The sequence below is a fragment of the Leuciscus leuciscus genome, assembly GCF_965113295.1.
Source record: "Leuciscus leuciscus genome assembly, chromosome: 24".
In the NCBI taxonomy this organism is placed as follows: domain Eukaryota; kingdom Metazoa; phylum Chordata; class Actinopteri; order Cypriniformes; family Leuciscidae; genus Leuciscus; species Leuciscus leuciscus.
The window spans coordinates 19,154,357-19,178,446 of NC_138723.1; the positions used below are offsets into that span (position 1 = coordinate 19,154,357).

The 24,090-nt window shown below is 36.3% G+C and overlaps 1 protein-coding gene across 15 annotated transcripts in view; it reads left to right on the top strand.

Moving 5' to 3' along the window:
• The window catches only part of picalma (phosphatidylinositol binding clathrin assembly protein a), a 42,675-nt gene that overhangs the window by 12,692 nt on the left and 5,893 nt on the right, over positions 1–24,090 (top strand). For 2 of the 15 annotated variants that reach the window (XM_082157183.1, XM_082157191.1), the window contains exons 2-17: positions 2,039–2,181; positions 2,798–2,873; positions 4,116–4,218; positions 4,310–4,403; positions 4,560–4,671; positions 5,838–5,944; positions 6,032–6,073; positions 9,211–9,296; positions 10,083–10,206; positions 10,308–10,447; positions 11,835–11,932; positions 19,732–19,839; positions 20,794–20,919; positions 21,303–21,333; positions 21,418–21,517; positions 22,504–22,527. In XM_082157183.1, coding sequence (XP_082013309.1) covers positions 2,039–2,181; positions 2,798–2,873; positions 4,116–4,218; positions 4,310–4,403; positions 4,560–4,671; positions 5,838–5,944; positions 6,032–6,073; positions 9,211–9,296; positions 10,083–10,206; positions 10,308–10,447; positions 11,835–11,932; positions 19,732–19,839; positions 20,794–20,919; positions 21,303–21,333; positions 21,418–21,517; positions 22,504–22,527 — 1,514 coding nt within the window. Of the gene's footprint in view, positions 1–2,038; positions 2,182–2,797; positions 2,874–4,115; positions 4,219–4,309; positions 4,404–4,559; positions 4,672–5,837; positions 5,945–6,031; positions 6,074–9,210; positions 9,297–10,082; positions 10,207–10,307; positions 10,448–11,834; positions 11,933–14,234; positions 14,388–17,301; positions 17,386–17,660; positions 17,742–19,731; positions 19,840–20,793; positions 20,920–21,302; positions 21,334–21,417; positions 21,518–22,503; positions 22,528–24,090 lie in introns of all 15 variants that reach the window. The other 13 variants (XM_082157184.1, XM_082157192.1, XM_082157182.1 and 10 more) reach the window with 12 other exon arrangements.

A 24,090-nucleotide genomic window follows, 5' to 3' on the forward strand; every position in this document is an offset into this window, starting at 1 on the left:
ACTGCAACCGGCCCACGCGAAAACAAGGATAAATATCGGAAGGGCATTAAATGTAGTCACGCAATGCTGATGTTGTTAACATTAACAATTTTAGAACAAAGTATAATTTTCACGGTTTGACGTGATACGATGAGCAATCGTTAGATTTAATCAGCGCGATTTACTGCAATGCTTTTTTTTTTTCCTTGGTTGGTCAGAAAAAAAGTGGATTGTTACTTATTTGTTCAGACGACATTTTCTGGTGAAAACACTCATGTTGGTCATACTTCCAAAAAGTAGAATCTGTGATTGCGAATGACAGTATCCACACCGGCGCGGTGACTGACAGCCGCACATCCGCGCTGTGCTGTGCCGAGGCACAACACACGTAAAGTTGATAATTCTACGAATAACTGCAATTGCAGATTTCGAACAGAGATGGCGACAAAGAGGAAAAACTGCGGACTGCAGCTTTAAACACAGTTGTGAGAAAAAGTCAGAATTATAAACTCGCAATTCTGAGGAAAAAAGTCAGAAGTATGAGAAATAAACTTGCAGTTGTAAAGGAAAAATGTATTTTTGTATTCTGTGGTGGAAACCAGCTTCCATGGTTTTCTCTTTCATTTGATTCCAGAAAACATTATGATGATATATACCCGTTCAGATCTGATTCCCAGTGGAGAGAGGCTGCATTTGTCCTCCTCCACCGTCTGTGGGAGGTTTCATGAATGGCATGATAAGCTGCAGCCCTGAATGAGTCTCACAGTGTCGGTGGCGTAGAGAAAGCCTTGAGGGATCCCGCACTTGCTCTCGAAGCGCAGATGGCTGTGGAGCCCAGCCAAAGAACTAATAATGAACAGGATATCAATGCGTGTCTCTCACTCTCACCATGTCAGCTCTGAATGCTAACGCATTGAGCAGTTGTACCTTAGCATCACACACGTTCACAGAGTCAGATGGTTCTCTGGAAACAGTGGCTTTTTCACTAGGTTAGCCAACTTTTTTTTAATATAATATCACTAAATTGGAAACTGGCAATGAGTTTGAAGGTTAACAGGACACAGAAGTTTCACGCATCAACCCATTTTTATGTTTTTTTTTACACAAATGGTCTTGTACATTTAGTCAATATTTTGTCATGCTAAATTGAATTCATTCATTGTCTTAATGCTAGTGGCATTATAATAATGATTGACTAATCATTTAGAAGGTTAAAAGGATACAGAAGTTTCACGCATCAAGTAATTTTTTTTTTTTTTTACACAAATGTCTTGTACATCATTTAGTCAATTTTTAGTCATTAATTTTCTCAATGGCATTATTATAATGATTGACTAATAATTTGTCAACAAAAATAATGCAAAAAAAAAAGTCAATTAAAATCTTTTGCTTGTAATTTTGTTGACATTCACACTGGCCAGAATTCAGTAATAAATCCAAGTAAAAAAAAAGGCTGCATTTATTTAATCAAAAATACAGTAAAAACGGTAACATTGTGAATATTATTACAATTTAAAATAGCCTAACTGCTTAAAAAAAAAAAAAAAAAAAAAAAAAATTATTCTTGTGACCTCAAAGCTGAATTTTTGAGAATTGTTGCAGAGCATTGTTGAGAACTTGTGCTGCTTCATATTTTTGTGGAAACATGTTCATTTTATTTTCAACATTTGAGTAAAGTAAGAATTTTATTGTTTATCTTTTGTAACATTTTAAATGTCTTTGCTGTCACATTTGGTCAATTTAATGCATCCTTGCTGAATAAAAGTAGTAATTTCTTTTAAAAAGTCTTACTGACCCTCAGACAATTGAATTATAGTGTCTAGTGTCAACCATTGACCACCCTGTTCTCTTTATGTCAGTATAATCATCTGTCATTGTATAACCCATCAGTTGACCACTAGTTTGGACACTGTGTATGCCTTTTGAAGATATTTGTAATGGAAGAGTTCTAACAAATGTTAACAAGCCAAAACGGTTTCAGTTATTTTGGGCACAAATATAAACGCTGTGACAGTTTGAATTATTAACACATTGACCTCCTTCAACTCTCTCTCACCAGATCTGATCCAGTGCACCAACGAGATGAATGTGAACATCCCTCAGCTGGCCGACACGCTGTTCGAGCGCACCACCAACACCAGCTGGGTGGTCGTGTTTAAATCTCTCATCTCTACACACCACATTATGGTCTACGGCAATGAGGTCAGCCACACACACACACACTTTTGTACACACTCTCCACCTTTAGCCTGAATTATCTAACCTGATGAACCCCTGAATAGCTCACCCAAAAATGTCAAATCTGTCTTGTGATTCCAAACTCCAAATTTGTATTTATTTTTATTTATTGTAATTACATTTTCATTTTTATTTTTTTTTAAACATCCTGGCCACTCTTTTGAATGATTAATGATTCAGAATACTTTCAGAACATAATGAATTAGAACTGGAGCTTTTAGTCTACAAAATGACAATGCTTCGGTGTCATTTTTGACACCTTACAACCCTAGTCAACATTGAAAAAGAGTGGCCAGGATTCACCTTTTGTGTTCATGGAAGAAAGTAAGTCAAGTTTGAAATGACATGAGTAATTAATAACTGAATTTTAATTTTTTTGTGGACTAATCCTTTAACTGTTGGTATTTTCAGCAGTGTTTGATCATAGTTTTGTATTAGGGCTCTAGCTAAAGCATTTAAACAGCACATGTGCCACAGTCAATCAATTTTACCCTTGTGCCTTTGACAATACTATTTATTTGCATTGTGACTAACTTCAGAATAAATTGCAACATGAACTCTTTGTTCTTCATGTTGACAGAGATTTGTACAATATCTGGCCTCCAGGAACACATTATTCAACCTCAGTAATTTTTTGGACAAAAGCGGGTTACAAGGTAGGTGTTTTCAGCCCGACACTTCATTAATCATTCTGTTTTTCCAAACACATTGCAGCTGCATTATCTATTTTCATGAGCAGCCAAATCTATGACAAATGCAGAAATGATGAATATTTGAGGAGCTGACAGAACATGGGCTGCCTTTTCACAGTTCTATCATTTTAGTGTTAGTCATGGTCAGATGTGATGTTGGAGGGTCTGCAATGGAAGAATTCTCTCTGTCTGTCTGCTCTTCTCTCCCTGAACTCCTTTTTGGGACCTGTTCGGCAACATGGCCGACTTTCAGCTTAAATAAAGCACTAGTAGTTTTATTTACCCAAGGCTTTTCCCATGTTAAGAAGCTGCCTGGCAGCCAGCAATCACAGGAGGCAGCAGGGGAATCAGAGGAGAGTCTTTCAAGAAGGACTCTGGGCCCATTTTCTCAAAGTGACTAGAACTTCCTGGCTCAGGAGTTCTTTTCTTCAATAATTCACCTTGATCCTACTTTTTTTTTCTTTTCTTTTTTTTTTTGTTGAGTTTTTGTCATTGCTGGGCATTTTACTATATGCATGCGTCGTGGCGCTCGTGAACTCACATCAGAGGCCTACACAGAAGAAAATGAATAGTTGAATAAAGTCTTTATTTTTGTTTGTTTTTGCGCACAAAAAGTATCCTCGTCGCTTGATAAACTTAAGGTTGAGCCACTGTAGTCACTTGGACTATTTTAACAATGTCTTTACTAACTTTTCTGGGATGGCAGATATCGATTACCTAGCAGCCTATGAAGGAGGGAGACCGCTCTCAGATTCATCAAAAATATCTTAATTTGTGTTCCGAAGATGAATGAAATATGTCTTGTTCTCATTTGCATAATTATTGTAGAAGTTGTATTTGTAATACTTTTATGTGTTGTATCTTTTGGCTTTAGTATGCTTGTATTTGAGCTTATGACTAGCGGCATAGACTAGTACACATCACGATGACCTGTCATATTTAATAGAGTCAGATAAAGCTTACGGGTTCTAGGCTGTGTCATGCATTATACTAACCCTATGGAAACCGGAATGTTTTTTCCTCTTAGTAATAAAATGAGTCACAATCATACTGAAATATTGTGCTCAGGATTCAACTAAAACATCAAAGACTCGCATTTTTAAATATCTAGATTCAGAACACAAGAATATAGTTTGCTGTATGACTAAGTTCAACAACCCGAGAGTAGCTGTGAACTCAAGACAACATGTTCTGTTCTTCGTGCAGGATATGACATGTCCACCTTCATCCGGAGGTACAGCCGCTACCTGAACGAAAAGGCAGTCTCATACAGACAAGTGGCTTTTGACTTCACAAAAGTAAAACGAGGGTAAGTCTATTTTCTAATTATTAAAGGGAAAGTTTATCCAAAAATGAGAACTCTCTACTGATTTGTGGGGTTGTTGTTTTTGTTGTCAAAGGGCGGACGGTGTAATGAGAACTATGAACACAGAAAAGCTCCTAAAGACCATCCCCATTATCCAAAACCAGATGGATGCGCTCCTCGACTTCAATGTGAGTTTATGACGACAACAGCTAGACTTTGCTACATGTCCGCCAACAGCTTGACCTTTCGTCAATGGTCTTTTCCACTTGTTTTTGTAGAATTATCAGTTCTTGCAGCATAATCGTCCCAAATCAAATTCAGTTTGGCTTGTTTTGTGTCTGCAGGTAAATGCCAATGAGCTCACAAACGGGGTCATTAACGCCGCATTCATGCTTCTGTTTAAAGATGCCATCCGTCTGTTTGCGGCCTATAATGAAGGGATCATCAACTTGCTTGGTGAGCTGTTATCCTACTTGAGCTTTCAAAACTCACTGTTGGCTGCCCTACATATTGGCTTTTTCCAGTTATCTCTGCTGTTGGTTCCTGTTACAGAGACCTTTAAACTTACAATATCAACCCACTCATCGACAGCTGCATAGGACTCTGACCTGACACGTCACTCAGTTTTATGACGGCTTGTTTATTGCCTGAAAGTTGTAGCTCATAAAACAAACCCTTCATGTACATATCGGTAGTCTCCGAATTAATTTTTTGAGCCAAGTAAGATCAACATTACTGTGAAGGGCAGTAAAACTGAGCAAATTTCAACTTGAAGAGATGATTAGCAAGAGAGTGTGATTAAACTTGGTTATCCAGACCTTGTGATATTGTCTCATCAAAGATTGATCATTTGATGTTGAGAACGCAGAATTTACATTAAAGTTGGGTTGCACAAGTAATCAAAATAAGATTTGATTGAAATGAAGAAAGCATTTTTTGTAACTTGAATAATACATATATAAATAATAAAAAAAAAATCATGATTAACAAATCATTTATTTTATTCATTAGACAATTACAGGTATATTTCAGGTGAATGAGTTCCAAACAGAAACTGTGTCAACTAAAGTGCAGCAAAAAAAGATCCGAGTCCATTTTCGAATTCAGCAACAATGTGAATGTAAAGAGATCTGTGTACATTTGTGTCTGCAAAAGAGGTTTTGTTCAGTTCTATTAATTCAGAGCCAAGACATTGCTTTCTAGCTAAGTGTTTGCAAGGCCTGTTGAAGAGCTGCTGTTTTATTATGAATTAATTTTGCCCTATTTTGTATGTATGATATCTAAGCAGCAGCAATATGAGATTATCATATTGCAGTTCAAATCGCTACTGCAGTGTTTGTTAAAACAGCAGCCCTACTTAGAGTGTTTGTGTTGGATGGCTCTATACAGTGGCTTCGGCATTCGTTGGCTTCGTTCAGTGGTTACATGTTGGAAGAGAGTTTCTGTGAGAGACTGACACACTAGTGAGAGCTGCTTCGGGTCATGTTGTGATGACAGATGCCAAGCATAACTCGGTCTAGTGAAGTCACGGAGTGAAGCAAGCAAGCCCCCTGAAAATGTGGTGGGAAGCGGAAATGGAAAACTATCTAAAAATCTGACTTCATACCTTTTCCCATCTGCAGAGAAGTACTTTGACATGAAGAAAGCCCAGTGTAAAGAAGGCCTGGACATCTATAAGAAATTCCTCACTCGAATGACGAGAATCTCAGAGTTTCTCAAAGTGGCAGAGGTAAGATGGTGTAAGCCAGCGTATATAATGAGCCAATATGCATGAGGCGCACATTTAAAAAAAAAAAAACTTTCCTGCTCATTACAGCAAGTGGGAATCGATCGAGGGGACATACCAGACCTGTCACAGGTGAGGACACAAATATATTGGCCTTGGTTTTGAGGAAAACTTACACTGACTGACTGTCTTCCCTTTCTGCCTATCGACTACTTATCTGTCACTCTTCTTCCTGCAAGACACGGCTTGAGCTCCACAGCTAAACTTAGCACGGCTACTTTAGATTCAAACAAGTGCGGGTTGTAGAACTCTCTAACCTGCAGTTACCTAGAAATCTTAATACTTAACATGAGTTAATACACGGAAAAGTCATCTGAGAGTTCTAGAACTGCAGCTAATTTGCTTGTGCAGTGCTGCTGCAAACCGCTGGTGCATGCGGTCATCTCTGCATGACACTGTGGGGGAAACTATTCTAACTGTCCTTAATGCTCGATTCATACAGCACATAAAGGTGTGATACTGTAAGCAGCTTATAGGTTGGAAACAGAATCAGGTTTAGGTTTGATTTCTTTTCTTTTCAACAACTACGTTTTTACATGTTTGTGCGTTGAGGAGACCGTATTAAAAAGAATGTGATTCATTTTGTAAGATTGCAGAAGGGCAGAATCATCATTAATATTAAGTGGGACAGGTTCCCCTCAATATTCAGAGGTCATGATCAGTTAATATTAGTTTTTCATCAAAAAAAAAAAAAAAAAACATTTTTAAATATATAATTGCAGTGAGATTTAAAAAAAAAAAGTTATAATTTACGTAAAAAAAAGATTAAAAAAAAGTTTACGTTTGCTAGCTCTTTGGGTTTGTTGTTATTCTGCTTCACTATTTTGTAGTTTCTGAAATACTCTGAAAACACCTTTGTTAAACTACCACCTTTATATTCTGTATCTTTCCTTATCTTTCGTTTTCAGTTTACAGTTTGTGTAAGTACCTGCATCTCACTCTCTTCTCTCTGTGTTTCGAAGCCTTTGGCTTGTACCTTTGCATGCGATCTGTGTTTTTGTACAGTAGTGATTCTTCAATTTGGGGGACATTCATATTTGTTTTATGTTTTTTTTTGTGCCTGTAAAGTATTTAAATATGTATTTGTAAAAATTTACTGATTTTCAGTTCATTCAGTATTTATGTGAACAATTTATAATTTTTGTAATAATTGATAATATAGCATGACTGTACCCAATATTTTGTCATTACCATCATGCCAAACATTTTAGATTTTTTTTTTTTTCAAAAACAAAATAAAAGGTTCTATTTAGGTATAATGGAATGAAAAGTAATGAGAAACAAAGGATTAATTTTAAAATCTTAATCTGTGAGATTAATCTGTCAGTTCCAAACTAATCAATTATTATTTATTTTCTTTTTTTATACATCTTTTTGTATTATTTTTCTTTTTTTATTTCTATTAATCTCTCTCTTTTTTTTCTTCAAAAAAAAAAAAAAAAGATATTTGTTTAGATCAAGTCCAAAACTTATTAAAGGGCTCATAACATTAGAAAAAATGTTCCTTGATATTTTGACATAAGAGGTCTTTGGATCTGAGGATTATGTTTGTTTGGAGCATTTGACATCAGAATGTTTTGTAAATGAGGCATTGTAATGGAGAGTTCGCAAAGAAACGTTTGCTAAAAGAGAAAGCGGTCCACAGTATTGGATATGACAGCAGCTATGTATTTGTATTTTTATGTGACAAAATGTGACTCATCAAATTGTAACATCATTACCATAAAGTACAACATGAAAAACTTTCAAAATCTAGTGGAAGGTTGTTCATAGTTAGGTCCTTAGCAGTGTTAATTTCGTTGACGAATAATTTTCGTCATTATTTTCGTCAACGACATTTTTTCACAGACGAAAACGAGACGATAACTAAATAAAAAATAGTTTTGAATGACAAAAACTATGACGAAAATCTATTGACATTTTCGTCAACGAATAAAAACTAGACGAAAATGTTAGATAGTGACGATTTGGGAAGCGATCCAGTCTGATGTCCTGCATTTGTGGTAGATGCACAATTGTACTGTAACGTGATCTACCCGCCAGCGGCACACGAGTTGGCATGAGCTGCATGTCTCATAAAACGTTAAAACATGTAAACGTCTGGGAGAATGAGTGGAGCAGACATGAAGATCTGAATAAGAGTGACGACGCAAAAAAAAAGAGCTCTATTCGGTACGGTTTTCTGTGCGCACACACCCGACCCGAAGCGTGCAGCCATTCACATAGACACCTAGCCTATACAGCACGCGAGTACAGAATTGAGCTCTCTTTCGTGTCTGAATGGACAAATACACACAAATATTATGTCTAAATTTCCGTTTTGGAGAGTATTCACGTAAATTATGTCGGTTATGTCTTAAACAGTTGTGAGTGTATCTATGTGCATCAGTGCGTTGGATCCGCATGTCATTGGACATGATCCGATGTCTTAAAGTGACAGTGGGTAATAAACCTAATGCGGTCTGTGTCCTTAATATTGATCAAGCAACAAAAGAAAAAGAGAAAAGCATTCACTGCTCGTTAATAGCTTTAATAAGGATTAATTATATTTAATAAATAAATATGTCTGCTTGAAAGAATAGAGAATGATGTATGCAAGTAGCCTAGTTATAAAGAATTCATATATCATTCATTGAAAAAAAGACTGTCTTCTACTTTAGGAAAAGTGGTTTTATTTAATTTTAAGATATTTTTTTTAAGTTACAGTAGTTAAATCTGTATCTGTATTGCACGTTCAAACTTTAAAATCATTCATATTAGCAGGTTAATATATGTTTTCTCCGGGAGTATGAGTTTGGAAATTTTAGATAAATTCGAAATAAATGCATTTAAATTGAACCCATTATATTTTAGTCGACTAAATCTACTGTAGATTTAGTCGACTAAAATCTTATTGTATTTCGTCGACTAAAACTAGACTAAAACTAAAACAATTCAGATGACTAAAGTATGACTAAAACTAAATGGCATTTTAGTCAAAAGACTATGACTAAAACTAAATAAAAATTTGCTGTCAAAATTAACACTGGTCCTTAGGTGTTTTCAGGACGTGATCATTTTGTATACGTTTAGTTTGTCAAGATTTCATGTTGTTGAACCTGCCCCCAATTGAATGATCACCCATACTGTATGTTGTGTGTGCATATTTGTTCTGTGGTCTGTGACTGTGTCCTGGCCTGTAAGATAATGTAATGTTTCCATTCCTCCAGGCCCCTAGTAGCCTTCTGGACGCCCTCGAGCAGCATTTGGCTTCATTAGAGGGGAAAAAGGTCAAAGACTCCACAGCCGCCAGCAGGTACAGTGATTTGCAAGCAGTTAATTTTGAACTTTCTAGACTGTGTGAGGGGGTTGTCTTCTTCATGCTCTGCATTCAAGCATGGATCTGCGTGTGTGGGAGAGGTGTTTCAGGGAGCTTTGTGTCAGGTTAAAAAAGTTCTATGCAGTTTTTTAAAGTAAGGGGGATTTTCAAAAGTGTTATTGATTTTTATGCAGACAGCAATATAATACTGACATCTAGAAATCGTATTTACCTAAATTCACAAGATATTGAAAGTGTGTGTGTGTGTGTTTTGGTACAATTTCACTTATTTTGGGTCTGTACTGATCATTACAAAAGTGATTACTTTTCTTTCTTTTTTAAATATTAAATCTTTCTTTCTCATATTTTGCACATGTAATAAATATTGTAGCTGTTTAATTATTAGATTTTTTTTCAAGTAGAAGTATTGCTATCTTTTGTCAGGTCAAAAATGGTACATAATTTGATTATCCATTTCATTTTCTTATTTTATTCAATGCTACATATACTTCTAGGACAATCAGGTGTTTAAACTAAGTTGCACAGGAGGAATTTATAGGAATTTGATGACTTGCAGTTTGGATGTAGGCTTAAAAAATGCAAGCTTTGCTAACATTGACCCTGGATTTCCACAAAAAGAGTCAAAGTTGGTTCCTGTAGCGGAAGCAGTAAAAATGTGCTCTGTGCCAATGCTAGTAGCGCTTATTTCCACTAATGCAACCCTTGTGTTTTCAACAGTGGCATATTTACTGTATAAGATCCTCTGTCTGTCTTTCCACTCAGAGCCAGTACGCTGTCCAATGCGGTGTCCTCCTTGGCCAACACGGGTATCTCTTTCACCAAAGTTGATGAGAGGGAAAAGCAGGCTGCTCTGGAGGAGGAGCAGGCTCGATTAAGAGCACTTAAGGTACGTAACGACCATCTACATCAGGTTTTATAAAACCTGATTAATTTGGAGCATACACGATCAACAAGGCTATTAACCTGTTTGGTTTTTCCAACACCAAGGAGCAGCGTTTGAAGGAACTGTCCAAGAAGCCCTCCACATCCTCCACGACTGCAGCATCTCCCGTTTCAACGGCGACGGGAACCATCAGTACCGCCCAAGCCATTGACCTGTTCTCCACATCCAGTAGCTTTGCTAACAGGTAATAGTTTTTTTTGTTTTTATTAATACTTTTATTCAGCAGAAATGCTTTAAATTGATCGAAAGTGACAGTAAAATAGTTATAATGTTACAAAACAATTCTGTCAAATTGTTCTTTTGAACTTTATATCCATCGAAGAATCCTGGGAATACAGTGTATCACCGTTTTCTGAAAAATATTAAGCAGCACAACTGTTATCAATATTGATTTTTTTTAAAAAGGAAATCTTTCTTGAGCAGCATATTAGAATGATTTCTGAAGGATCATGTGACACTGAAGACTGGAGTAATGATGCTGACAATTCAGCTTTGGCGTCACAGGAATAGATTACATTTTCAAATATATAAACTTAGAAAACAGTTATTTTAAACTGTAATATTTCATATTGTTGTTTTTACTGTATTTTTGATCAATTAAATGCAGCCTTGGTGAACAGAAGACACTTCTTTCAAAAAATTTTGTTTTTATTTTATTCTCACTGACCCCAAACTTTTGAACAATGGTGTTTATATGTATCTGTACATTTTTGTCTACTTGTTGAATATAATTTGAATTGTTACACATCATTTGTGTAACAAAATAATATAATTTTTATATATTTTTACATGTTATTTGATGTTTTTATAAAAAAAAAAATGTAATACTGTATAAGTTGAAATATGTCACATTGTGAAATATTGGGAATGCCATTTTATGTTGATTTTAAATAACAGCAGAGTTCAAATGCTTTTTTCAGCCAGTTAGATTGTGGGCAGAACTAATTGCTGTATATTTAATGATTGATTCCACAGTCTTTCTGTTCTGATGATACACGGCTGGTAGTGATTATTTTCCCAGTTGGTGCATGAGTGCACATGTGCAATCGTTTGGCATCAATCTTCAGCTTTCAGTGTTTTATTAGGGCTCTATGCAGGACTACACAGTGACGGCAAGTTAAACTCAGCAATTACGTTTCAGGCGTATGTGCTTAAAATGATGATGTCATCCAAAGAGCAACGGGGACATGCATTAATAATGGTCCTTGCTAAGGCGAGCATCATTTATTACTATTATACTTGCGGTTAGAGGTTTGTTCAAATCAGATTAATCTTTGCTGTCCTGAAACTGCGTGGCTTTGTGTAGAAAAAAAAAAAAAAGCTGTTTAAAATCAGGCTCCGGTTCTCTTGTTTGTGCTGTAAGTGTGTGAATTCCTGCCCAGACAGGATTTGGCTGTGAAGGAGGTATTGATTGCATGTGAATTTCCCCTCAACTCCCTAAGTCTCCACTTTAAGCACTTCAAATCAACATGCCAAGTTTGTCTTTCCCATATAACTGTGAAATGCTTGGCGCTTCGACTGCCGTTTAATGTGATTCGTGTGTGTGTGTTTCTGTGTTTGTCTGGCTCCAGTACTCCGAAGGTGCCGAACGATCTGTTGGACCTGCAGCCCGCGTTCCAGCCCTCCCTGCCTCTCTCCACCGGCCTGCCTTTAGCCAACACATGGGGAGGTGAGCGGGTCACACCACAGGAACTCACAGATCTGCATTAATATGTATCTCAAAGAAATCGAGCTTACATCAACACGGTCTTCTCCTCTGAAGCCATGAATTTTCCCTCTGGATTTTTATCCTTGAGGAAAGAAGCCATGTTCTTGTTGCATGCAACTAAATAACATCTAAACTGTTAAATGTTCATTTTTAACCAAAAGAGCTGATAGGCTGTGTAACATGATATTTAACATGATGGAACTGATGTAATAGTGGTTTCCGATATTAGCCAGGCAGATCCAGAAAAGGCCTGCAGCTTTCAGTGTTTATTGAATTATACTACGTAAAACATGCTCGGCAACTTTTCCTGATTTATTATCTTGATGTGAGTTGAAGCTCGTTGGAGTTTCAAGCAGGCTTTACACTTTTCAACACCAGAGTGATGTGATGTCCTACTGCATTTAAAGGAATAGCTCACCTAAAAATGATAAATCTGTAATCATTTATTGCATCCCTATGTTGTTCCAAACCCTAATGAGCTTCATTCCGTGGAACACAAAATGAGACATTTTAGATGGCTATCCTGGCCACACGTCTCCAAGATAATGGGAACAAATTTAAACTTGGGTTGTCGCTTGTCACACTCCAAAAACTCCTTGTAATAGTGATCCTTTTGACTTGTTGAACATATTCCAAGTCTTGGAACAAAATGTGTGAGTAAATGTGAGTTTTCATTTTTGGGTGAACTAATCCTTTAATATTAGGTTAAAGGGTTAGTTCACCCAAAAATGAAAATTCTGTCAGTAATTACTCACCCTCATGTTGTTCCAACCCCGTAAGACCTTCGTTCATCTTCGGAACACAAATTAAGATATTTTTGATTAAATCTGAGAGCTGATCACTTCTCCATAGGCTTCTAAGACACTATAACTTGCTGGCCCAGAAAATGCATTAAAGACATCGTTAATATAGTCCAAGTGACTACAGTGGCTCAATCTTAAGTTTATAAAGCGACGAGAATACTTTTTGTGCTCAAAAACAAACAAAAATAACGACTTTATTCCACCATTCATTTCCTTCTCTTGGACTATATTAACGATGTCTTTAATGCATTTTCTGGGCCAGCAAGTTATAGTGTCTTAGAAGCCTATGGAGGAGTTTGAGCCAGCTCTCAGATTTAATAAAAAATATCTTAATCTGTGTTCCGAAGATGAACGAAGGTCTTGCGGGGTTGGAACAACATGAGGGTGAGTAATTACTGACAGAATTTTCATTTTTGGGTGAACTAACCCTTTAACATGTTAACAGTGAAAATGACAGCTAGAAGAGGTATACTGAGGTGTTTATAGATGATGTTGAATTTCACATTGGATTTTGGGATGTATAATATATACAACATGAATTTTTTTTTTACATTTTTTTTATTATTAAATATTTTATAAAAAAAAAGCTGCATTTCAGCTGTAAATTTGTACTTAATTAACAATAATATATAATATGGTGTGTATTTTATTTATTTATTTATTTTACTTTTTTTTTTTATATTTCAAATTAGGCTAAATGTTTACTTAAACTATGGCATAGCCAAGTTGTACAATAATAATGATAATAACTACATTTTTTAATAACAATAATATATAATAGAGTATAGCCTAAGTATTTTAACATTTTAAAGCTGCAAATCAGGCTAAAGTTTTATTGGACCTTATGCATAACCAGTAAAAACGTTTTTATGGATTTGCAGCTTCAAAGTTTGAGTAATGAGTAACAATAATAATATTTAATATTGTGTGCATAAATATGTATGCATTTAATCATTTTAGTACAACTTTAAAGCTGCAAATCACACTAAGGTTTACTCAATGTATTTGATTGCCAGTCAAATACAATTTTATGCTTTCTAATGTTTGTCCTGATTAATTTCTGTCCATTTAGCTTAGATGCACGATTTATGTAACATATACATTACAACGTGTCAGATGTCTCATTCAGTCCAGTGCGATGGTAGTTTATTTACATCTGAAAGCATCCAAGTCTAGACCAAACAGACTCCACCTCATTTGTCTGTTAGTCTCTGTTTGCATGTTCTCTCTCTCTTGCTCTCTCTCTCTCTCTCTCTCTCTCTCTCTCTCTCTCTCTCTCTCTCTCTCTCTCTCTCTCTCTCTCTCTCTCTCTCTCTCTCTCTCTCTCTCTCTCTCTCTCTCTCTCTCTCTCTCTCTCTCTCTCTCTCTCTCTCTCTCTCTCTCTCTCTCTCTCTCTCTCTCTCTCTCTCTCTAACCTCTTCTTGTTATTTTCTGTTTCTGTCTTGTCTTTGGCCGTGTAGATCCTTTCACGTCTACAGAGGCCGTTGACGACTCCATTCCAAACTTAAATCCTTTCCTTACAAAACCTGTTGTTGATCCTGTCCATCTGCCTGTTGTGTCTTCAGATGCTGTTAGTTTTTCCTCTAGGACACCCAGTCATGAAATGTTCGGTGGTAAACGGCTGTTCTTTTCTCTCATGTAGTGCACTGTTTGCTTTCTTTCGCCTGCTGCGTGCTGGTCTGTTTTCCCTGAAAATCAAATGAAATTTCATATACTAATTAGTTAAATGGTATGTAAAAAAGCATTTATTAAGCATTAAATGTTTTATATAGAATTACACAACAATATTTATACTATATGTATGTATATATATATATATATATATATATATATATAGATAGATAGATAGATAGATAGATAGATAGATAGATAGTAACATTAAATAAATATTGTGTAATTCTAAAACATTTAATGTGTGTATATATATATATATATATATATATATATGTATGTATTAGTAACATTAGGATTTTACTCTAAGGGCACTATTTTAACGATCCAAGCGCATGGTCTAAAGCGCACGGGGGGGTGTCGCAATATACCGGTGTTGACGATAATCGTGATATTCAAAGCATGAAATATCGACATCGTGTTAATTTAGAGTGTGACAATATACCGGTTTTGGCGATAACCACAATGTTTAAAATGAATAGGACTCTTATGATAACATGACACGTAAATACTCCAGCGCCAGTACCTGGTTGACCTCTCAGGTGGCAGTATTGCACCCACTATGTTCAAAATCCTGCCGCGACACAGAGCGTCATTTACATCGTTTTATATTAAATTTACATTATATTTGTCTCAAATCATCGTAAATGATTTCCCCCTGTGCTGCAATATACATTTAATTTTACATTAATTTACAGAAATCAGCTGCTTGAATGAAAATTGCTGATGTTATCGGATTTTCAGGTGATATTCTCAATTAATTCAGTTAACGGACACTCTGAGGTAAAGTGTTCAGATCACAGACTCGGCAACTATTATTTAATTGTACAGTGTAATCATAACATAGTACAGACATTATCTCAATTCCATAATGTCCTGAAACAATGATATTGCTGGCCATAAACTGACACGCATGGTGTGCGTGTGCGATACCTCGAGTTGTCATAGACGCGACGCAGCTATTATTTTACTAGTCATGGAATGGGAAACGTGACATTAACTGTTAACAGGGGGTTTCTGTGTTCATATATTAATAAAGGGTGATTATTAAAATTAAGAACCCCGTTTTCTTTACTCATCTTATTTTTGTATTTGTATTTGCACTTGATTTTTTTAATCTGCTATCTGCATGACTTTATTGGCGCCGGTGCAACAATAGGTTTAAGAGCTTTTCAGTTCTTCAGGAAACCTTCAGACAGTGTTTTGCTTCAGTTTGAAACCAGATAAACTTCACATGCTTGTCTTCCTTCACAAGAATTTGCCATAGATTGAGTACGCAAGAAGTAAAAAATGCATGTGCCTTGTCTATCAGTATCCTTATGTTTGTTGGGTAAAAAAGAAAAACTATATAAACAAAGTAAAAATTAATTTGACTGATAACTACCCGAAAAAGATTCTATAGATATCGCGATATATTGATATCGTGAATTATTTTGGCCACAATAACCGTGGTGTGAAAAATCTAACATCGTGACAGCCCTACGCACGGCACAAGCGCACTTAGGACGTCTCCAAATCCACTTTTACTAGTTTATTAACGGTAAAAATGGTTGTCAGATGGTCTAAAAGGGTTGTCTCTATTCTCTTAATGAGTAATGGGTGTGTTTTGGTGTAACATGCAATAAACCAATCAGAGTCTCATCTACGGGACAAAGTGTACGTGCGTTGTGGACCTGCCTATAGGCGCACATTACTAACTCGCTCATTAGATAACAAAAAATATATATTGCTCCATAGACCAGGTTTCAGTTGGTCAATGGCACAGTCTATTTCAGTTGCCTCAAAATAGCAACGTGCCAACAATGCGCCCAAACACACCTTGTTTTTCAGACCAGCACGCCCATGGGTGCAAATGCATTTGCTATTTAAACAACATGGCGCAGGACGTGATAAAGATAACTGTGTCGGGCTGAAACTAGCAAAAACTAGCCGCATTGTGCCAGGTCTATGATAGGGCCCAATGACTTTATTACATGCTTTATTAATTTCTTTTTATTTATCGAAATATGAAAAAAAAAAAAAAAAAAAATTCATGATTGGCATATGTACAATATTTTTCAATTCTTTGATACACGCAACAACTGCAGTGACAAAAAAAAGAAAAAGAAAAAAAAAGGTATCATTAGTGGAAATGAATAAAAAATGGATCAAGTCCATTGCACATTGCATTGTGGGATAAAGTGTTTCTTGCAGTGTACTTGGGTTGTATATTGCACTTTTTGGCAAATGTAGATCATACTAAAATATAATTTATAAAATTGTCATATGCAATATATGCTGCAGAGATGGTAAGAGAAGTATGTTATTCTGAACACAGCTTAGGTTTTGAAAAACAGCCTGTGCGTGTTTGTTTGTGAATGTGTGTATGCCTTTCTATGGAAGTTTAGCTTCTGTGAGTTTGTTCTATGCTGAGGACATTTATTATGTTCTCGGAGCGAACAATAACATATTTGAGAGCGTGACAGACAGATGTTTTGTTGCCACTGTAAAGCGTGTTTGTGTTTGTACAGCTGTAATATGGGGACTTAGCTTTTATGGTCGAGTAATGCTGGTCTGATATGAATACATGAGTGTGATCAAGAGTGAGAATGGCTGTTATCAAGTACAAATTAACTGCTTAAAAATGCATGTGCCCTATTTGTGTTTGGTGGTCCTTTTTGCCCTCACTTAACCTCAGATAATTGCTTTTTATATGGTTATTTTTCCTGTATGATGGTCTCTAGACCACCTTACCCAAAAACCTGCTTGGTTGTGCTTTGCTGCCCTTTTCCTTTACCCTTTTCTATTTCTCCCATCCTTAGAGTGTTAAGTTTTAAAGTATTTCCCAAATGTCAATTTCGTTTCTTGGTTCTCCAGATAATTACAATCCCTTTATTGATTCGAGCAGTTCGGTTGCGTCACCCGTCGAGCCCTCTGCTCGGATGGGCTGCTTCCTCTCAGGTACAGACGTCCCAGTGTGATTTATGTTTTCTGACCTCAGGAAACATAGTGACGTTTTTTCCCCGTGGTTTCCCCTCTGAGTGCTTTTTATCTCCCCCAAAAAATGTAACTACGGTTTTGTTTTATCTTCACCCTCTTTACTTAAATATAGAGTATGCAGGCTTTATATCATTTCTTTCCTGATATTATTTTTGCTTCTTTATTGCATTTTCCTGTCTCACTTGACTAATTTTCCCATTTCTGGCTCTCCTGTGCTTTTATTCTGGGCCTGTCAGACTCGTTCTGCTCTCCGGCTGCCTACCCTAACACTCCTCTCTTCCACTCTGAGCCCTCCGCTGTAGCTGGACTATTCGGAGGTAGGTGTCGTCCCTCCAGCCTGTCTCTATCTTTCTGTGTCCTACAGCTGTCTCTTGTCCTTTTTTGTTCCATTTGCAGGTGGGCTTTTGTTGAGCTAGTAGGAACGGGTTGGAAGTTGATTCAGACATTCGGCTCACAGTTTCAGTTTGCAACGCGTTTTCAACCTTTATAATGAACATAATTGTTTTTAATAGGGTTGCCATTTTAATACCTTAATTTAGTCCAATTAATTATCTATTGGAATAGTTGAAAATAACAATTAATCAGTATGATTGTATGTAAATTCCAAAAAGGAATTTTCCTATCATTTTTCTCAGAGTTCCTCAATGTCACCTTCAAGGCAATGGTATTTTAGTATTATGTATATACTTTCATGTATGTGTATGTATAATTTTTTTTTTTACGCATATATTTGTTAATATTTAGAATAATTTTTTACATTTTATTTTTAGTCATTTTATTTGCCTTTGTCATTTATTTATTATTGTATCTATTTAGCTTTAATTTATTTTTAATTTCACTTTTAGTGATTTTTAGTACTTCAACTTTAATTTAATTTCAACTTTAATTTGGTTTCAATTAGTTGACAGGGCAACATTTATAATTTTGTTTCTCATCTAATGTTTATATTTTATTTTGCATATTTTATAATGTAATTAGTCTAACTATCACAATTTATTTAATTAAATAAAAGAATAAAAAGAATAATATAAAATCTAGTGACTTTCCCTATTTTTATTTATTTATTTTATTAGTCATTTTTACCTCAAATAGCTCATACTCATTTAGGATGGTAGATGAAACTTTACAAGTACAATGAAGAAGGGGAATAAATGAGGAGCTTTTATCTGACAGGATAGGTTGGCATGATGAAGTTGATGCTGTTGTTGGTTGAAGTTAAATAGCTGCTTTTTTGTTGTTGCTACAATCATGTTGTGGGCTTAAAGGGATAGTTCACTTTGAAATTAATTTTTGGTATGTTTTAGCTTACCTCAAGGGCATCCAAGATGTAGGTGTCTTTTTTTCCGCAGTAGTTTCAATTTTGATATTTTTAGGTCAAACCGTTCTTGTCTGTCAGTCATATAATGCAGGTCGATGGTCACCACCTCAAAGAGCAAGCACAGAGTCCAAATTAAAACAATTCCCCGTCGTCCAAATTAAACAATTCCCCATCGTAAGTACACATTGATGGCTTAAGACACGAAACGAGCGGTTTGTGTGAGAAAACGAACAGTATTTATATCGTTTTTACCTCTTATACACAGCCATGTCGAAGTGATCTGATCTGACGTGTACGCAGACTGGTGCATAAATACACACTAGATGTCGCCTTGTCTACGGCAGTTCATTGGAACGGATGTCTTTAAGGCGACATCTAGTGTATATATCTCTGCACCAGTCTGCGTACACGTCAGATCAGATCACTTCGACATGGCTGTGTATAAGAGGTAAAAACGATATAAATACTGTTCGTTTTCTCACACAAACCGCTCGTTTCGAGTCTTAGGCCATCAATGTGTACTTACGATGGGGAATTGTTTAATTTGGACGACGGGGAATTGTTTTAATTTGGACTCTGTGCTTGCTCTTTGAGACAGTGACCATAGACCTGCATTATATGACTGACAGACAAGAACGGTTTGACCTAAAAATATCAAAATTGAAACTACTGTGGAAAAAAAGACACCTACATCTTGGATGCCCTTGAGGTAAGCTAAAACATACCAAAAATTAATTTCAAAGTGAACTATCCCTTTAACCCAGTCAAACAGCTGACATTTTTGGAAGTCTCTCGACTACAACAGAAATGATTCATTTAAATTAATTATGGCAATTATGCATTACACATGAACTGGAAGCAAACATTAACCACTGTTTAAAATGACTTTTCTGGCATTTTTCCAGCCATAACGTGTAGGTGAACCAGCCTGTGGTGTGTTTTTTTTTTTTTTTTTTTTTTAAGGTCTGACCTTGTTTCCTCTAACACAGGGTTCTCTGCACCTCCCGCCGCCCAGCCTCCCAGTTCGACAGGCCTTAATGTCGACTTTGACTCCGTGTTCGGCAATAAGTCGGCCGCCAACAGCACAGACTCGACTGGTAAGAGAGATGTTAACCCAGTTGCTGTGACTCACTCATTGCTTTTCTCTCCACATGATGCTTCACATCCATCTTACTGCTGAAAGCCAATGTGTTTTGGGGGCCCAGAGCCTTTATGGAGTAGATCTTTGGACCATGCTTCAATTAGCTGTGTGATTTTTCATTAGAAAAGGGATCACAATGTGATTAAGCACTTGATCTCTTTTGTGTCATGTTCTCAATACTGCATGTTTGGAACTTGCTTTTCAAACACATCTTATTACACTGCACTGACAAAATCACACATTAGGCTTCTCATAAAACAACCTTGTAGCATTAATTTGCTTGAATCTTGGTTTCATTGAGTCTTAGTTTTGAAATAAACCCATGATTGGTTTGAAATCAGGATATCAGTTGGAGCAGTGGTTAGCACTCTAAAACATTGAGCCTTGACACTCATATTGGCAACTCAGGTTTGAATCCAGCTCACAACACATAATAAATAAATAAAACCAATCAGTGTTAAATTAAAAACTCACTGTCTAAATACAAATTCTTGGTCTTTTCAAGCATGTTATTTTAAAGGGAACAAAATAATATGGTACATTACAGAAATTGACTTGAATTTAGCTTACATTTCTAAGCATTTCTTTGATTGTGAATCTGTATCGTGTCAAAGTAAGACCACCATTAAGTTGCACAGTCATGTTTTGGGATGTTCCTCATCCTGTCCTCTTTTTCTCCTCTCACGGTGTTGTTTGATCTGTTTGGGCCGCTGGCTTTGCATGGCACTGCATGTCTGGGTGAGTTGACTTCACAAGATTTTACCCACATTCTTTCACTTTCAGTCCTGCAACATTTGCTCTGAGGCCAGCTGCCTCTTGCTCCACCCAACCTAATTGTGCTTTTTTGTGTTTGTGTGTGATGTCTGCGTCTTTTATCCCTCTCCCATTCCCTCTCCTCTGTTTGTTTAAGATGATATTTTAGGTGGCCTCCTGAAACCCACAGTGGCCTCTCCCAACCAGGGCCTGACGCCCAGCGCCCAAGCAGGCAAACTGGTTTCCGATGACTTGGATTCCTCCCTGGCCAACCTTGTGGGCAGTAAGTGTCTTGTTTTTGTTACATCAAGTGAACTCTCTGTATTAGGGCTGCATGATTAATTGGAAAAAAATTGGCTTGGTGCAATTATTGAATCGCAAAGACTGAAATTTAATTGAAAATATGCACTGCGTGTTTCAGAGTGAAGCATGGCACACATGCAGCTCATGATCCAGTTTTCAGCGTCTCAGAGCTGCTCGGTTTATAGTAATCAAAATCCCCCCCAAATCATGCAGCCCTGTCTGTATTCTGGTAGTAATAATCAGGAACAGCAACTTTCATGTTATTTATTGATATAGGATGTTAAAAAGGTGAATTTAGCATTACGCAATGGCTGGCATAGTCCTAACAAGTTTTTCTTTCTTTTTTTAATTATTTTTTTATAGATCTCGGTATTGGAAATGGAACAATGAAGAAGTATGAACATTTATGGTTCATTTCAATCTAAATTCATAGTGTTCTTCAAACTTTATCATGATTGTTTCTTCTGTTCCTTCTCAGTGACATCCACTGGATTCAACCCGGAGAGAAGAAGTTGACTGGAGGAACCAACTGGCAACCAAAGATGGCTCCGACCACAACATGGAACCCTGCCACTATGGTGAGGAAACAATATGTGCTTTCTCTTACTCAAATGAAACAAAACTCATGCTAGAAACAGCTGTCATAAACCAATAGACGGATAATAGTTGGAGATCCTCCACTGATTCTGAAACATGGGCTCTGTTCCAAACCCTGATGAGCTGCCTCGCTGTCTACATGGGGAGCTACCTTCTAAGACAGCATCATAAGTGACTGAATTGAAGCATTGTACAATAGCAAAAACTAATTTCATGTGACAAAAATGGCAGTCCAATGATTGGATGACGATGTATACAGACACAAAATGGCTAGCTAACAATTGTTCTGTAGGTGTACAATGATCAATAGAGACTTCTGTCTCTTTAAACATTTGCTTAACAGGTTTTATTGTCATGTAATGGAACTTCGACTCACTGATGCATTTTATTTACTTCATCTGTTTATCATTAACTGTGAATAACTTTGTTGGTGCTCTTATGTCATCTCTTGTGTTTGTTTAACAATTTCTGAATGGGTACAACTTTTCCAAATTGGAAGTTGATTCCATATACTTTGAAGTAAGCATTTGGCTTAGCTAACAACTTGATACTTTACACAAATGTTGGATAAAATAGTATTTTAATTAGTAGTACTATTTTCTAGCTTTACTTTCCAGGATACTTTTCATTATTATTTTTATTACTGCTGTTATTTTTTCAGTGGGGTTGTCACAATGCATTCTGGCATTGCCTTATTTCAGAAATATATATGCAATTCTGATTTTATTTTGACCAAATTGAGGTATCTTATAAAACATGATTTTGCTGCCTACTTGTCTAGGTATGCAGCACATTAGCTTTTGGAACAGAGCTGTAATCCACCCTCAAAAACAGCTGGAATGTATTGTGTCTTGTCTGTGTTTACAATGTGTTTGTGTGAGCTTACAATGCGAGATGTTAGTGTGTTGTATGCCCTCTAATTGTGTTTGTTGCGTTGTATAACTGTTCTCGTCCGGGGGATAAACAGAACGGCATGCTTTTCCCACAATACGTAAGTCGAATTGTTGAGTTGAACGTTTCTCTGAAACGCATGAGATTATTAACCCCACCGCACTGCCTTTGCTTTGGTCACAGTTTATGACCTGTGCGTGTGTGTTTGAGTGACCAAAAATGCACTGAAACCCATGAGCTGATCTAACAAAATGTTATCTCGGCATGGCTGACAGCTCTCTTCCTCTTTTACCATTTCCTCATCGGTTTCATTTGTTTATCGCCATCAGCAAACAACTGTAGTCATTTTGGCGTGAATCAATGGTTTAGTGTTTCCAGTGCAGGGTTTACTGGACATTGTGCAAAGTCCAATACAAGGTACGCCCAACTGTTTGATTCAGATCCATAATGTGCCTTGGTAAACGTTCTGATGGAAACACTTCCACCAGAGATTAAATTTTTTTCTCAAACAGGATATTGATGGATTTATAAGGACATCAGCATGATTTAGTCCCATTAAATCCTGCAGAGTTAAATGTTTCTCCTAAGAATGCAGCTGAACTGTTTGCTTACCCTAGTCTAGATACAAGTTTACATTTCCATGTTTACATTGTACCGTTTTGTATCTTAATGAGATTCCACAACTCTGCCAGCATATTTACCTTCCATCATCTTGAGATTCATTTCAATTTGTTCTGATTCGGTGTGATGTACACAGAAAAGCACACAAGGTTTAGTTCAGATAGATTCACAAAAGTGTTCAGAGAATTTGTAAAACTTTAAAGATTGGGGATCTTTAATATATTGGGATTCTCCCAAAACAAGTAAGCTCACTAAGGCTGCGTTTATTTGATCAAACGTATAGTAAAACCATAATATTCTAAAATATTATTACAATTTAAAACCGTTTTAATATACATTTAAAATTTAATTAATTATTACAACCTATTACTTATTACAAAGCTGATTTTATTTTTTTAGCCATAACATTACTTTTTTAGTCTTCAGTGTCTCATGATCCTTCAGAAATCATTCTAATATGCAGATTTAGTGCTCAAGAAACAATTCTAATCAATGTTGAAAATGATTGTGATGTTTGAGGACATATACACTTTTTTTCAGGATTCCTTAATTAATAGAAAGTTTAAAAGAACAGCAGTTATTTAAAAAATATTTTTGTAACAATGCGTTAGTCTTTACTGTCCCTTTTGTTGAATTTAAAGGGAAAATTAACATGAACAATGAAATATCTGTAAATTAATTAAATACCCTTCGTAAAGGGTTTTATGACATCAAAACAATCTCCTCTGCTTTTTCAGAAGTTGTCATAGTTCATGGGTAAATTACCCTGTGTTCGTTAAAATGTTTATTTAACAATTTATTGGTCATTTGGTCACCATCATTGAATTTAGGAGGCTGTTCAGAGGAGCGAAGCAGCAGAGGAAATAATAGTGTGTCTGTGGCTACCGAAGGCCTTCTTGAGAATCTCACAGCTCCTTCACAAAGAGCTTCTCTCTTCCACCAGAGCTCTGCACCTGCAACTAATCACTCTGCCTTCAAAGAGGTCACACACACACTTTTTCTCGCTCTCTTCCTCTTTATCTCCTTGCCTATATTCCTGTTT